General features: G+C 30.3%; 2 protein-coding genes across 2 annotated transcripts; both read left to right on the top strand.

Moving 5' to 3' along the window:
• Window positions 1–1,665: 1,665 nt before the first annotated feature.
• On the top strand, window positions 1,666–3,966 carry LOC136087998 (uncharacterized). The gene has a single exon (XM_065811634.1). The coding sequence runs from the start codon at window positions 1,666–1,668 to the stop codon at window positions 3,964–3,966; it is 2,301 nt and encodes a 766-aa protein (XP_065667706.1).
• Window positions 3,967–13,321: 9,355 nt separating this feature from the next.
• On the top strand, window positions 13,322–14,113 carry LOC136087997 (uncharacterized). Its single transcript, XM_065811633.1, has one exon. It carries the CDS (start codon window positions 13,322–13,324, stop codon window positions 14,111–14,113), a length of 792 nt encoding a protein of 263 aa, XP_065667705.1.
• Window positions 14,114–14,945: the final 832 nt, after the last annotated feature.

The following is a 14,945-nucleotide window of genomic DNA, read 5'->3' as shown; positions in this document are numbered from 1 at the left end:
AGATTTTGTAACAATTACAAGTCACTTTGTAATTGTTACAAAATCTCTTTACTGTTTTTATTGATAATTTACTGTGACATAGGGTATAAAAATATTCTTACCGTGACAGTAAAATTATTTTTATTGAAGATTTACTGTGACAATATAAGTGTTTTCATTCCTTATAGATGTGTTTTTGTAGTGAGAGAACGCTTTTGTGTCAGTTTAAGTTTAAATATCAGGCGTATCAAACACAGGGTGCACTTGTACAATTTGTTGACATATTGCTCTGCAAGTCATAAAAGTTTGAAACATTGTTTATCTGTCTTTTAAATCATTATGAGTTTGTTTTGGCAAGTGCAACAAATTCCCAAAGGCACTGTAACATCATTGAAATCTAGGATTGTTTTCAGAAGTTAGGAACTTTTTGCATCAATCATCTTTTTTTAAACACAAAAACCACACACATCTTTTGCATTCTTCATTGTTTTTAGCAGTATTTGGCTTTTTTTTAAATAATTGCAAAATAGAAAAAATGCGATTTCATTTTGAACAAAACTAAATGTCGTAGAAAATATAGTTTTCCGAAAATGAACTGCAACAACAAATTAGGGCTATGGAGGCTCAGAACTAAACTTTCTTAAAAACAAAACATATTTGTAAAATATCATGGTACCTGCCATTTCACCGAAATTGAAGCGCAATAACAATTAATTTTAAATATTTATAAATATTTATTTGTTTAAATATTAATAAATATTTAGCTTCTGTAACTGCAATAAACAGTACAAGATGAATAAAGTACTATTTAAAACTATTTATTTCAAATAAAATGTAATGGTTTGATTTTCATTCTTTATCAGTATTTCTTGTGGGTATGTAGTACTTAACCCTAAAACGGTTTTTCTAGAGGATGGAGTTAATATTAATTGCAATAGTTACAGTGCAAATTTTTTTTATGTATGCACTACAAAAAATCAGATTCTTACCTAGAACATTTTTTACTTATTTTAAGAAAATAATTACTTAAAATAAGAACTTAATCAAGTTTTTACTTAGTATTAATATAAAAGTTCTTGTTTCAAGTAAAAGTTTACTTACTACTTATTCTTTCTTATTACAACAACTGCAACAACATTACAACAACTGCAACAACATTACAACAACTGCAACAACATTACAAAAACTGCATAAAGTAACTGCATAAAATCTATTTGTGAAGCGGGTTCCTTCATTTCATATGCTCTTCTATTAAATCTGCATGAAATTTGATGGGTAGATAATCGTTGTCATCAAGGTCTTTTCTCACACGAAAAACAAGTCTACAAGACTATTATATGATCAAAATCTAACTTTAGAAGACTCCATGATATGCTTGAAATTTATATAAAAATGGGTTGTCTCCACTAAAGTAATTTCAAAGTAATGTTGTTAATTTTTTTTATATAGTGCAAAGTTATCCATCTTTTTATTTAAAAAAAAAACTACTTTCCTAAAAATATCATTATTTTTATGAATTATAATGCTTACATTTTAGAATTAAACCTCAACAGAAACTTTGAAACGGTATAATAACTCAAATATAAATGAAAGTTAACAAATCTTCATATATAATACAATGTATCGCATTTAAAGCATTTAAAGAGCGATCGACAACAAAAAGCTGAAACAAACATTAATGACAGCATGGAAAAAATTAAACGATTGGAAAAGGATGTATTTGATATAAAAGAAAGTTTAAATTTTCACGAGGAACTTATCGAAAAAAAGGTAAAAAATAATATTGAGTCTATTGAAAAAAAAAGATTTTGTAAAACCGAAGCACATAAAAATGATGAGTATATTGACTTAAAAAAAAAACTTAGGGAAATAGAGGATCGGTCACGAAGAAATAACCTTAGGATTGATGGCATCAAAGAAAATGAAAATGAAACATGGTCTGAAAGTGAAATAAAAGTGATTAAACTTTTTGAGGAGACTCTAGGGGTGAAAAATGTGAGAATTGAACGAGCGCATCGTAGTGGACGCCGAGATGCAAAAACACCACGCACAATTATTATTAAGCTGTTAGACTACAAAGATAAGGTAGAAATTTTAAAAAATTCTTTTAAATTAAAGGGTGAAAATATCTACATAAACGAAGATTTTTGCTTCGAAACGAACTTAATAAGAAAAGATCTTAGAGAAAAAATGAAAATTGAGCGGCAGCTGGGAAAATTTGCATACATATCATATGATAAGCTGATTGTACGCGATGAAAATGTCGCACTCAGTGACGTTGATGACTCTAATAACTTTAATCAAAAAAATGAAAGCCAATACTATACAGTTATTGAATCTTCTCAATATCTTCAAAAAAATAAAAATAGTTTTTCAATTTTAAACATTAATATTCGAAGTTTAAATAAAAATTTTGAAAATCTAAGGTTTTTGTTGGATGAATTAAAACACGATTTTAAAATTATTTGTCTAACGGAAACTTGGTGTAAGCGTGGTGAAACAAATGCCCAATTTGAACTAATTAATTACTCATCAGTTCATCAACCACGTGGTTTTGGTGTTGGTGGGGGTGTATGTATTTTTGTTCACAACTCAATTAGTTATAATTTACGTCACGATCTCTGTGTAAATGAAAAAGATTGTGAGTCATTATGCATTGAAATAATAAATAAAACCACAAAAAAAATAATTATAAATGCCACATATAGACCTCCATCTTCTAGCTTAAAAAAATTTAAAACTCATCTTAAACCATTCTTAACAAATATTAATAAAACCCGAAGTCATGCCTACTTAGTTGGGGATTTTAACATAGACCTAATAAACCATGCTTCAAATAATAATGTTAACAATTTTATTAATACTCTTCTTCAATATAATTTAATTCCGTCAATAAACAAGCCAACGAGAGTGACTAACAACTCTTCTACACTTCTTGATAATATAATAACTAATAACCATCTTAATACCAGTCTTTACACAGGCATAATCAAAACTGACTTATCAGATCATTTCCCAACATTTCTAGTTACTAACAATATATTATTTAACAGTATTCTTTCTCAATCCATTATATTTAGGCGACAGATCAATGAAAACTCGGTAAAAAAATTTCAAAATCTTTTAAAAGACATCGTTGATTGGAATTTGGTATTGCAGTCACATGACGTTAACAACGCATATGATCTATTTTTAAATCAATTCTGCAAGCAATATGATAAAGCATTTCCTGAAAAAAAAATAACTGTAAAAACCAAAACTGTTTTAACTCCATGGATGTCTAACGGGTTACTAAAATCTTCAAAAAGAAAGCAAAAGTTATATGATAAGTACTTGAAAAAAAAAACTTATAAAAACGAAATGACATATAAAAATTATAAAAATATATTTGAAAAAACAAAAAGGAACTCAAAAAAGCTTTATTATGCAAAGCTATTAAGCAAAGCCACCGGAAACACTAAAAAAACATGGAGTGTAATTAAAGAAATAATAGGAAAAAATATTTATGCGAGAAACATTCTGCCAAAAAAAATAACAATTGATAAAAACACAATTTATGATAAATCAATTATTGCTGAAAAACTAAACAGCTTCTTTACTAATACTGGTCCGAATTTGGCATTAAAAATTCCTATGAATTCAACACCATTTGAATCTTATTTAAAAAGTTACGATAAAGTCATGGATGAACCTAATTTAAAACTAATTGAATTGCAAACCGCCTTTTTTTGCCTTAAAACTAACAAAAGTGCTGGATTTGATAAAATTAACGTTAATGTTGTAAAATCAGTATATAATATAATAGAACCCTCGTTATTTCACATATTTAATCTTTCACTTAAAACAGGTATCGTCCCTGAAAAGCTAAAAATTGCACGAATCACGCCGATATTTAAGTCCGGAGATGACTCAAATATTTCTAATTATAGGCCAATATCTATTTTACCTTGTTTTTCAAAATTACTTGAGAGAATAATGTACAATTGACTTTTTAATCACTTATCAGAAAACGACATGCTGTATTCAAAACAATTTGGTTTCAAAAAAAAAAATTCAACGGAGCATGCAGTGATTGAACTAGTAAATCAAATATCAAGTGCATTCAGTAGTAACTACTTTACCTTAGGAGCTTTCATTGATCTGTCAAAAGCTTTCGATACCGTTAATCATAATATACTAATAAAAAAACTTGAACACTATGGTGTAAAAAATAACAATTTACTTTGGTTCAAAAGTTATTTGGCCGATAGAAAACAATTTATAGTTTATGAACAAAAACAAACATTTCCGACTGCCGTAACTTGTGGGGTTCCCCAGGGCTCTATTTTAGGACCACTGTTGTTCCTAGTGTATATTAATGATTTAAATTTAGCAACAGACCCATTAAATTGTATTCTTTTTGCAGATGACTCCAATCTTTTTTACTCCCACAGTGATATTAATACACTATTTGAAACAACAAACGAACAATTATTGAAAGTTAATGAGTGGTTCAAAAGTAATAAACTTTCTCTAAATGTGGATAAAACCAAATTTATTTTGTTCCACAAAGTTAATAAATCAAAAAATATTCCCATCAAATTGCCTAATCTAATAATCAATAACACTAACATTAAAAGAGAAAACTCAGTAAACTTTCTAAGCGTAATCTTAGACGAACATTTACGTTGGAGTTTACATATAAAAAGTATTGAAAATAAAATATCAAAAAATTTAGCAATGATAAATAGGACTAAACCATTTTTAAGCAGTAGTTCTTTGAAAAGTTTATATTTCTCTTTTATTCTCTTATATTGCATGGGCAAGTACAAACCATACAAAATTAAAAAAATTGTACTGTAAACAAATACACGCATGCAGAATAATTTTTGGAGCTAATAGAACACTACCTTGTGAGCCTCTTCTGCGTATACTTGGAGCATTAAATATATATAAAATCAACTTACACCAAGTTTTAATGTTCATGTATAAAACAAATTTAGGATTATCTCCTAAAATATTTCAATCCTATTTTGACAAAATAGTTCATAAATATCCGACAAAATTTTCAAGTAACAACTTTGTTGTCCCAAAATATAATTCAAAACTAACTTCATATTCAGTTCTTTATCGTGGACCCTACTTGTGGAAAATGTTTCCCAAAATTGTAAATACACATAAAACTAGTATAGAGCAGTTTAAAAATGAATCAAAACAAGCATTCTTACTTATGGATTTTAATATATCCGATTTTAAATGTTTTTTTTAATTAAAACTCAAATACATAAAATAATTAATACAAAATGTCACTGAGTGTATCAACATTTTTTTTTTTTTTTTTTTTTTCATTATGGTATTACCTCTATGACGTTTGCTAATTTATTTACGTTATTTCTATGAAGTTGACTAATTTATTTTTGTTATTTCTATGGTGTATATTAATTTATTTACTTTTTATTTTTAAATCTTACTTTAAATTTTTAATTCTTAAATAAATGATATCTTATTTATTTTTTCTTATTCTGAAAAAATGATCTTAACTCTTTCCTTAAAGTTTTATTCTTTAAGTTTTTCTTTAAATGATAAGGAATTGTTATCTATTTTACTTTTTTACTTTTTTTTTTTTATTTTTTTTTTTTTTATAAATAGTTTGTCAACTATAGATATTTAAATATTACGGTTTTTGTAAATACGTGAGAATTGGGCTCGGTGATAAGGCTAAATTAGTCTTCTTCTTGCCCTGCCAATATTTATTTTTATTTATGTGCTTCGAAGCTGTATGTATTATTTAACGGCATAAAAAAAAAAAAAAAAAAAAAAAAAAAAAAATAAAGCTCATCCTAATAAACTCCATGCAGGGCCGGCTTTTGGGAGTGGTGAGATCGTGCGCCGTTCGAAGGGAGCAAGTTGTTTAAAAATATTACCTGCTTTGAATATACTTGACAAAATTGTCAGGAAAAAAAGTTTTCAGGGGTGGTTTCAGTGGCAAATTCAGCACGAGGGCGGCAAGAAGGCTAAGCCTGCATCGGCTTTACGTCATAAAAAAAAAGAAAACTATGCACGAGTAACTCATAGCTTACTAGTGTTGCTAGTAAGCTATGAGTTCCAAACTAATCTTAATAAGTTGCTTGCAAAATAATTTTAGTTTTAAGCACTTACGTAACAAATGCTAAAAAATGTTTTGTAGGTTTTTATTAAAAGACCGATATAACTATCGATCTACTTTTAGAAGTTTTACTAAATCACTTAATCATATTATTTAATCACATTTAATTATAAATTTACAGAAATAAAAGTTTACAAACGCGTGCATATAAGTTTTTCTTATTTTTATAATGTTGCGCATTGTAAACTGCCTTCAAAAAATCGCCTAAGGCGATTCGCAATAAGTTAAAATGAAAGCGACTTTTTTTTCGCTGCAGTGAAACGCTGTATCAGAATAATTGCCAGAAATGTTTTATCTGCGCATGCTTATCGACGAAAAAATTCGCTTCGCGCAAATATTTCATCTTGTGGAAAACCGCCTTTAGACATTTCTTAGAAACGAAAAGCGAATTTTTGTGATAAGTAACCAAAGTGTCGGTAGTGGATAAAATTATTGATTTTACCGGTTACCGATAACCTGGCAAAACGGTAACTTCTTGAAAAACGAATTTATCATATTTCATATATTGTCACCCTAGAATTTAAATAGAAATAACGTTTTGGTTTGTTCAATATCCATTTTTACTGAAAATGAGTTACTGTTACATAATTTCATTATAAGATAAGCTTTTTAAATACCTACTATAAAATATACAGAAACTGCTTTTCTTATCAAAATATTCAGATCTCTTTTGTTCAAAATCCAAATAAGAAAACATCAATTCATTACATTTTGTTCAATGTTCGGATATTGAACAAACCAAAACGTTATTTGAATGTGTGTGTAATTGTGGTTCCAAATCGTCGTTAGTTCTGCTCTGTTTAATATCCAGCTTAGCCAATCACTGCGTCCAATGCGGTCGCGTGACAAGTTGTTTGATAAAAAGTTGTTGTCAGTTAGTCAACACTTATATTGAATAAATCTTTAGTAATTGAAAATAATGATAATATTATAAATGAAACTGAAACCATAGTATGACAGAATATATTTACAACATTGAACATGTGGAACAAAGTAATAGTACATCTACAGAGAAGATTGAAGATATTTTAAATAAATCTAAACCTTTGATTTCAACAACGGAAAGTAAAGGAACATTAACTAAAAAAGGAAAAAGGATCCCAGAAAATTGGAAAACAAAAAGAGAGAGGGGAGAAGAGTATGTTGATATTACAGGACAACTACATCCTGCAAAAAAAGTTAAAGGAGGCTGTAAATCAAAATGCGGTCATAAATGCAGTGATTATTTTTCCAATGAAGAAAGAAATCAAATAATGAAACAATTTTATAAATTGTTGGATGAGAAAAAACTATATTTTTATAGCAAGTACACCATTAGGGGTGAATCATTTCGGAAGCAAACATACAAAGAAAAGAGCAGAAAATGTGCACAAGTATTATTTAGAACATAACAATACACGTGTGCATGTTTGTAAAGAATTTTTTTCCAGACTATCAAGTAAGGGGCAATTTTCAGAATTTTTCAGCAACCCCATAAATCATATATCTTTATAGGTTATTTTTGTTTGAATATCAGAAATTAATTTGGAAATTAATTATTAGCGAAGTTATTGATTTTTTCAATGCTTCTGCAAAGCGAAATTATATTACAAAGAATACGCTAAACTCACAACTGCTTTCACTCTGCGAAACACGATGGATTGGGAGATATGACGCTTTGCTTACGATTAGCATTAAGCTTCCACAAACAATTGACGCATTGGAAAATACTACTGTGATCAAAAAGTAGGGTGAATTTTTTTATAAAATGAAAAATCTTTATTTATTCTTCCAAATCTGTATCGTCCCCCTCAAAAAATCCCCCCCCGGCCCCAATGCACTTTTGCCAACGTTTTTTCCAGTCTTCGAAGCATGCCGAAAAGTCCTCGGTTTCCCCGGAGTGGTCTCTTGAGCTTTGGGAACAGCCAGAAGTCACACGGTGCTAAGTCGGGCGAATACGGTGGTTGTGGAGCAACATGGGTAGAGTTTTTGGCGAAAAACTCACGAAGAACCAGTGCTGTGTGCAAAGGCGCATTATCGTGGTGCAAAATTCAAGAGTTATTGGCCCATAATTCCGGTCTCTTTTTGCAAATAGCTTCACGCAAACGTCGCATAACGCTTAAATAATATTTCTTGTTGACAGTTTGGCTAGTTGGAAGGAATTTGTAGTGCACGACACCACAATAATCAAAGAAAACAGTCAACATGACCTTGATTTTTGAGCGACTTTGACGTGGTTGCTTCGGTCTCGGCTCGCCTTTTTCACGGTATTCACTCGATTGGTCGGTTGTTTCAGGGTTGTATGCGTAGACCCAAGTCTCATCGCCAGTAAAAATTTGTTTGTAGACGTCTTGATAGTCAGAAAGCATTACTTCACACGTTTTAACGCGACGCTCTTTTTCAAAGAAATTGAGAAATTTCGGCACCAGACGTGATTTGAGTCTTCTGAGGCCCAAATGATCCTTCAAAATCGCTTGCATCGACCCAAATGATATTCCAACCATGTCAACAAGGTCTCGAATGGTTAACCGACAATTTGCAAGCACCAATTCTTTGATTTTGTTGATGTGGCAATCATCAATCGAAGTCGATGGTCGTCCGGAGCGTTCCAAGTCATCAACACGTTCTCGGCCTTCTTTGAAGTCTTTGTACCACTTGTAAACATTTTTTTGAGAAATAGTCTCTTCACCGAAGGCCTTTTGCAACATTCGATACGTTTCAGCAGCAGAAATATCATTCCGCAAACAAAATTTAATAGCACTTCTTTGCTCAACAAAATCAGACATCGTGAAAATCGCCGAATGCACTTTTTTGACTTAGTATCCAAAACTTACATGCAAGTTCAAACTTCAAACTCCTTACATTTTACAAACCTAACGCTTGAGGAATTTGATATAGTTTTAGATCGTTAAAAAGAAATAAATCAGTAGGACCTAACGGTATAAATGGAAATACTGTGATAGACTCTTATGACGTCATGAAAGATATTCTTTACAAAATCTTTAAATTATCCATTAAACAAGGTTCTTTCCCAGACTCTTTGAAAATAGCAAAAGTTATTCCTATTTTTAAAACAGAAGACCCGACCAATATAACAAATTACAGATCTATTTCTGTTCTTCCAGTTTTTTCAAAAATATTAGAAAAAATAATGTATACCAGAATGTACACAAACCTAATTATCAATAAACTTCTTTATGAAAATCAGTTCGGTTTTAAAAAAAACTACTCAACCGAACATGCTATTCTTCAATTAACACGTTGTGTTAACAAATCTTTTAAAAATCAAAAATTTACACTTGGTGTTTTCATTGACTTGTCAAAAGCTTTTGACACGGTCGATCATAATACTTTGCTTTAAAAACTTGAATGCTATGGCATAGCAGGTAAAACTCTAAGTTGGTTCAAAAGTTATCTCTCCAGCCGAAAGCAGTTTATTTTTAACAAAGATTTCCAATCTCAAACAATAATGAACATAAAATATGGATCCACAAGGATCCATACTTGGACTACTTCTTTTTATTATATATATATATATATAAATGATCTTAACATGTTAAGATCATAACAAATTGGATGCTTTGTTAACAAAGCATCCAATTTAAAGACTATAATTTTTGCAGACGACACAAACTTGTTTCAGTCACATGAAAATATAAACATACTTTTTAATAATATGAACAGAGAACTTAAAAGAACTTTTAAGTACTCTGTTCATATTATAAAAAAACATTTTGGTTCAAAAAAGATAGACTATCTTTAAATATTGAAAAAACAAAGTGGATACTTTTCTATCCGAACTATAAAAAACAGATACTGTCTGTAAATTTGCCTGATCTTTTTATAGACAATGTCATCCTAAAAAGACAAAAAGAGACAAAATTTTTAGGAGTTTTTAGTGAAGAAAATCTCTCTTGTAAATCACACATAAATAATATTTCTAATAAAGTTGCAAAAAACATTGGAATTCTATACAAATCAAGAGGTATTTTAAACAAAAGGCAGTTAACACAATTATATTACTCTTTTATTCACTGTCATATCAATTATGCAAATTTTATATGGGAAAGTACACATAAAACTAAACTTGAATCTCTTTATCGGCATCAGAAACACACAGCTCGCATAATAAATTTTAAAAATCGTTTTTTCGAACTCTGAACCGTTTTTTAAAGAAATAGACGCCTTAAATGTTTGTCAACTAAATGTATTTAATGTTTTGTGTTTTATGTACAAATGTAAAGAACTTATATCCCTCGATGTTTTTGTAAACCTTTACAAAATTAAACCCTAAAACGAATATAACCCACGTAATAATAGCATTTTAGAAAAACCTTTTTACAATAATAAACAAGCTTAATTTTGCATATCTTATCGTTAATTTTGCATATCTTACCTTTTCTCTGAAATAAAATAGTACGGCCAAATTTTGTTTTTTCAACTAAATTGACCTATTCTTTTTTCAAACAATCTATTAAAGAAATCAAGAGTATTTTTTCAACAAAAAATACTCTCGAGTTTTTTTGATTTTTTAAAAAATATTTTCAGTTTCTATACTGTATATTGATTTGTTATGTTTTATTTTGAGTTTCACTTCTGAAGTATGTAGAGTATTAAATTCATTATATATTTTGTGATTACATATTCTCGGTATATATTTATTCTATATAGTATATATTTTTATTGTCAGAGGCTTCCTTGGGGGGGGGGGGGGGGCATTCCAGATTTTGCCGGGGCCTTAGGATTTTTAGGACCTCATAATTTTAAAATTTCAATATATACTTTTTAATAAAAATACTAATATTTTTACATGTCCGTCAAATCTTTTTCTTTGGGTTTGCAAACTTTGAACATTTGAACAATTTGAATGAGAAAAGCATACCAACCGGAATAAATATTCTATAACTATGGATATACTCGTTTTTTCGAAGAACTTTGGCTTTTTTACTTTCATTCAATCAGTTCTGTTTTGTTTCTCTATCCTTGTTGGCGCAGAAGGAAATTGCTTGCTACATCAAAACTCATCAGACAGTAATTATGACTGGGAGAAAGTTTGAATCTGATCATAATAAGAGAAAAAGAAAACTCGAGGAAAAAAAATACCTCGCCACTCAAAAGAATTCAATTTTGCATCACCTTAAGCCACTGAGTGATGCAAATACTCAAGAGATTGCTACTTCTAAAGTTGCACATCGTCCTCATCCTGATGATACCCCTCATCTTGAAGATCCACAACCTCAAGATGATCTTGACAATCTTCCTGCGCTTGAAGATGATCCAGATACCCTACCTCATCATCATGGAGAAGATGATCCAGGTCCAATACAGCTTGAAGAAAATGATAATGGGATTTATGGCCCTCAACCCGAAGATGATCAACAGCCCCTCTATGTTCCAGAAAATAATCTTGTTGAAGAAAATATTACGTTTCCATCAACATCACAATAAGTAGGAAATTATTTTTGTATGAAAACAGTACAGTCCCTGTAATCCGTCACTCGGTTATCCGAAAAGAATTTTTTTTTTCCAATTTTTTTTGTTTATTAATTTACCTTTCTTTTTCATAGTTTCTATTGATATTATGCATATTTTTGCCTTGTTTTGCGTTATTTAAATAATACAAATACGCGCAATCACATTAAGAACTGTAACCTACTAATGCATATAATTTTTTTTTTTTCATTCTCCATACCCTTATTATCTGACAATTTTTTCTCTTATCCGACACCCCTTGGTCCCGTATTAGTTGGATAATCGAAACTCTACTGTATAAATCTTTCTTCTCTTTTGAAAGATCTAATTCTAATTTCCTTAATTGTTGCATTTCAGAATTGAGGATCCGGCTCTTTGGCTCAAAATCTTAATGAATTCATTTAGAGAAATTCTGGTTCAACAAGGTCCTATAAAACTGAAGGAGGAAGATTTTCCAAAAGATGACCATGGACGAAAATTCTCTGTGATGTATTATAAACGGCATTTTCCAAATGGGGAAATCTATGAAAGAAAATGGTTAGTTTATTCCAAGCATTCAAACAGCATATTTTGCTTTCCTTGCAAAATATTTTCTATCAAAAAAAAGAGCACAAAAATGAAATTGGAGCACTGAAAATGGATATTCTGATTGGAAACATATAACATCAGATCTTAAGGACCATGAGAAGTATGTAAACCACAAGGAATGCTTTATAAAGTGGATGGATTTGGCTGCAAGAATATAGAAAAATGAGACCGTCAATGAATGCAACTTAAAAAAAATCAAATTAGAAGTGGAGTATTGGCAAAACATTTTGAAGAGAATAATTTCCGTTATAAAATTTCTTGCTTCTCACAATTTACCATTCCAAGGACACACTGATTTTTCTAAAGGCAATGGAAATTTTTTGGGCTTGATTGAAATGATTTCAGAATTTGATCCAAAACTTCAAAAGTATCTAAGAAAAATTAAATCACACGAAGTAAGTGATCACTATCTTGGCAAAAACATTCAAAACCAAATTATTCAACTTTTGGGTTCAGAGATAAAGAAATCTATAATTTTAAATTGTCAGAATGCAAAATATTATTCAATAATTATGGATTGCACTTCAGACGTAACTTAACAAGAACAATTAACCCTAGTTCTTAGATTTTTTAACTGCAAGTTATTTGCAGTTGAAGAGCATTTTATTGGATTTGTTGATGTAAATAGGACAACCGGTGAAGTTTTAACAGAAACTTTCCTGAAACATTTGACAGAAGCAGGTCTAGATATATTAAATTGTCGAGGTCAATCATATGATAATGAAGTAAACATGAAAGGGTTTCATTCTGGATTGAAAAAAAAAAAAAAGAGACATTAACCCTAGAGCGTTTTTTGTGCCATGTAGTGCCCACAGTTTAAATTTGATGGTATGTGATGCTACAAAATCTTCTTCAATAGCAGTGTCATTTTTTGGTTTGGTACAAGAAGTTTATAACTTTTTCTTAGGTTCTAATATCAGATGGGCCATTTTAATGAAATCAGTGCAAACTTTGACTTTGAAGCCACTGTCTGATACTCGATGGGAGTCTTGAGCGGAAAGCTTAAAGACATCAAAATATGAATATTCGAAAGTTTATGATGCTCTAGTTGAAATTGCTAACTGTCCAGAGTATGATACATCTACCAAATTTCAGGCAAATAATCTTGCCAAGCAAATGTCCAAATTTACATTCATGGTAGCTTTGGTCAGCAAAAAAATGAAGTCTCTAGACTATGATATATCAACACCACAAACCGAAAGTGACCAACTACTCAAGTATTTTAATGCCTTTCGTGATAAAGGAATTAAAGATGCCAAACTTTTTGCTATGGAAATTGCAGAAGAATTAGAAGTAAGTCCTCAGTTTAAAGCTGAAAACACAGTTCGTCCCCGAAAGAAAAGAACTCTTTTTTCCTATGAATCTGCAGATGAACCAATTTTAAATCCAGAAACACAGTATGTGGTGGAAGTTTTCAATGTACTGGTAGATCAAGTGCTATTATCTTTAACAAGTCGATTTAATCAACTGAAAGAACTTTCTGAACTTTTTGGATTCTTATATAAAATTCCAGAAGTCACCCAAAATACTGAAGCACTTAAGAAACATAGCAAGGATTTAGAGGTTGCCTTAACTGAAGGTGGACATTCAGATATGATTTCAAATCAGTTATTTGATGAGATCAAAGCAATATCCAGTATGGTTCTAGGAAAATTGCTCCCTAAGACACTGATCAAGTTTATTTTAGGAAATCACTACGAACAATCTTTTCCAAATTTAGTTATAGCATTGCGAACTTTATTGACATTGTCACTCACTGTTGCTTCCGCAGAAAGAAGTTTCTCAAAACTTAAATTAATTAAAATCTACTTAAGGTCAAATATGTCACAGTGCAGACTTACAGGCTTAGCTGAGGTATCGATTGAAATTGACGAGTTAAAGGACATAGATATTAGTGCATTAGTTAAAACATTTGCTAATTTTAAAGCTCGTAAAGTCAAGTTTCAATGAAGTCATGACTATAATAATAATTTAATAAAAATAATTCAAATTTTTTTTTTCATTTCAGGGGGGCTTCACATTTTGATCTTGCCCAGGGCCTCCAAAGTTCAAAGGCAGCCTCTGTTTATTGTAGAAGAAAATAGAGTTTTGTTAAGGGCTTTGTGATAAGTTCATTACAGTCTTCTCTAAATCCTGCCCGTATAATATTATAAATCTTAGTGTAAATAATATTATACGGCAAATAAAATAAAACTAAAGTTATAAATAAAAAATAATAAGGTAGTGTAAATGTATAGGGATGAAAGATGGGAGGAACCACATCACTTCCTACTGATCTTCCTGTTGTTTTTGATTTGTGTGACCGGGTGCAATATCCAATTATTCACAAGTTGTTCCAAATTATTAAGTCATGTCCTATAAGTGTTAGCAAATCTTTAATGTTTTAAATAACCGGTTTTTTAAGACGCAATATTTGGAAATTGAATAACCAAAAATTACTCGAGTATAACCAGTTATCGAGTAACCAGTTATCGAGTTTGGATACTTTACTCAGAAGTTGCAACTCTGATAAATACACACATTAACTTGCAAAGATATGCCAGGTAAACATGAAGCGAAGCGTAATAATATGCACGTCAGTGGAATGAAAAATGGGAGCTGATTTATTTCTTCACTGAGGGACCAAGTAACAATGCTCTATGTTTAATATGTAATGAGACTGTTAGTGAACTGAAAGGAACCAAGCTTGAACGTCATTTCGTATCAAACCATGAATTGTACAATACTAAATATCCTCTTGATTCAACAACCAGAAAAATAAAATACGACTCATTGAAAAGCT

This window comes from Hydra vulgaris, chromosome 12 (genome assembly GCF_038396675.1).
Source record: "Hydra vulgaris chromosome 12, alternate assembly HydraT2T_AEP".
NCBI classification, from domain to species: Eukaryota; Metazoa; Cnidaria; class Hydrozoa; order Anthoathecata; family Hydridae; genus Hydra; species Hydra vulgaris.
Note: the sequence above shows the minus strand (reverse complement) of the source record. Positions and strands in the feature narration are given on the sequence as shown.

What these genes read in the sequence shown, in the direction of transcription:
- LOC136087997 (XM_065811633.1), top strand. Translation starts at nt 13,322, where the DNA reads ATGAAGTCTCTAGACTATGATATATCAACACCACAAACCGAAAGTGAC.
- LOC136087998 (XM_065811634.1), top strand. Translation starts at nt 1,666, where the DNA reads ATGGAAAAAATTAAACGATTGGAAAAGGATGTATTTGATATAAAAGAA.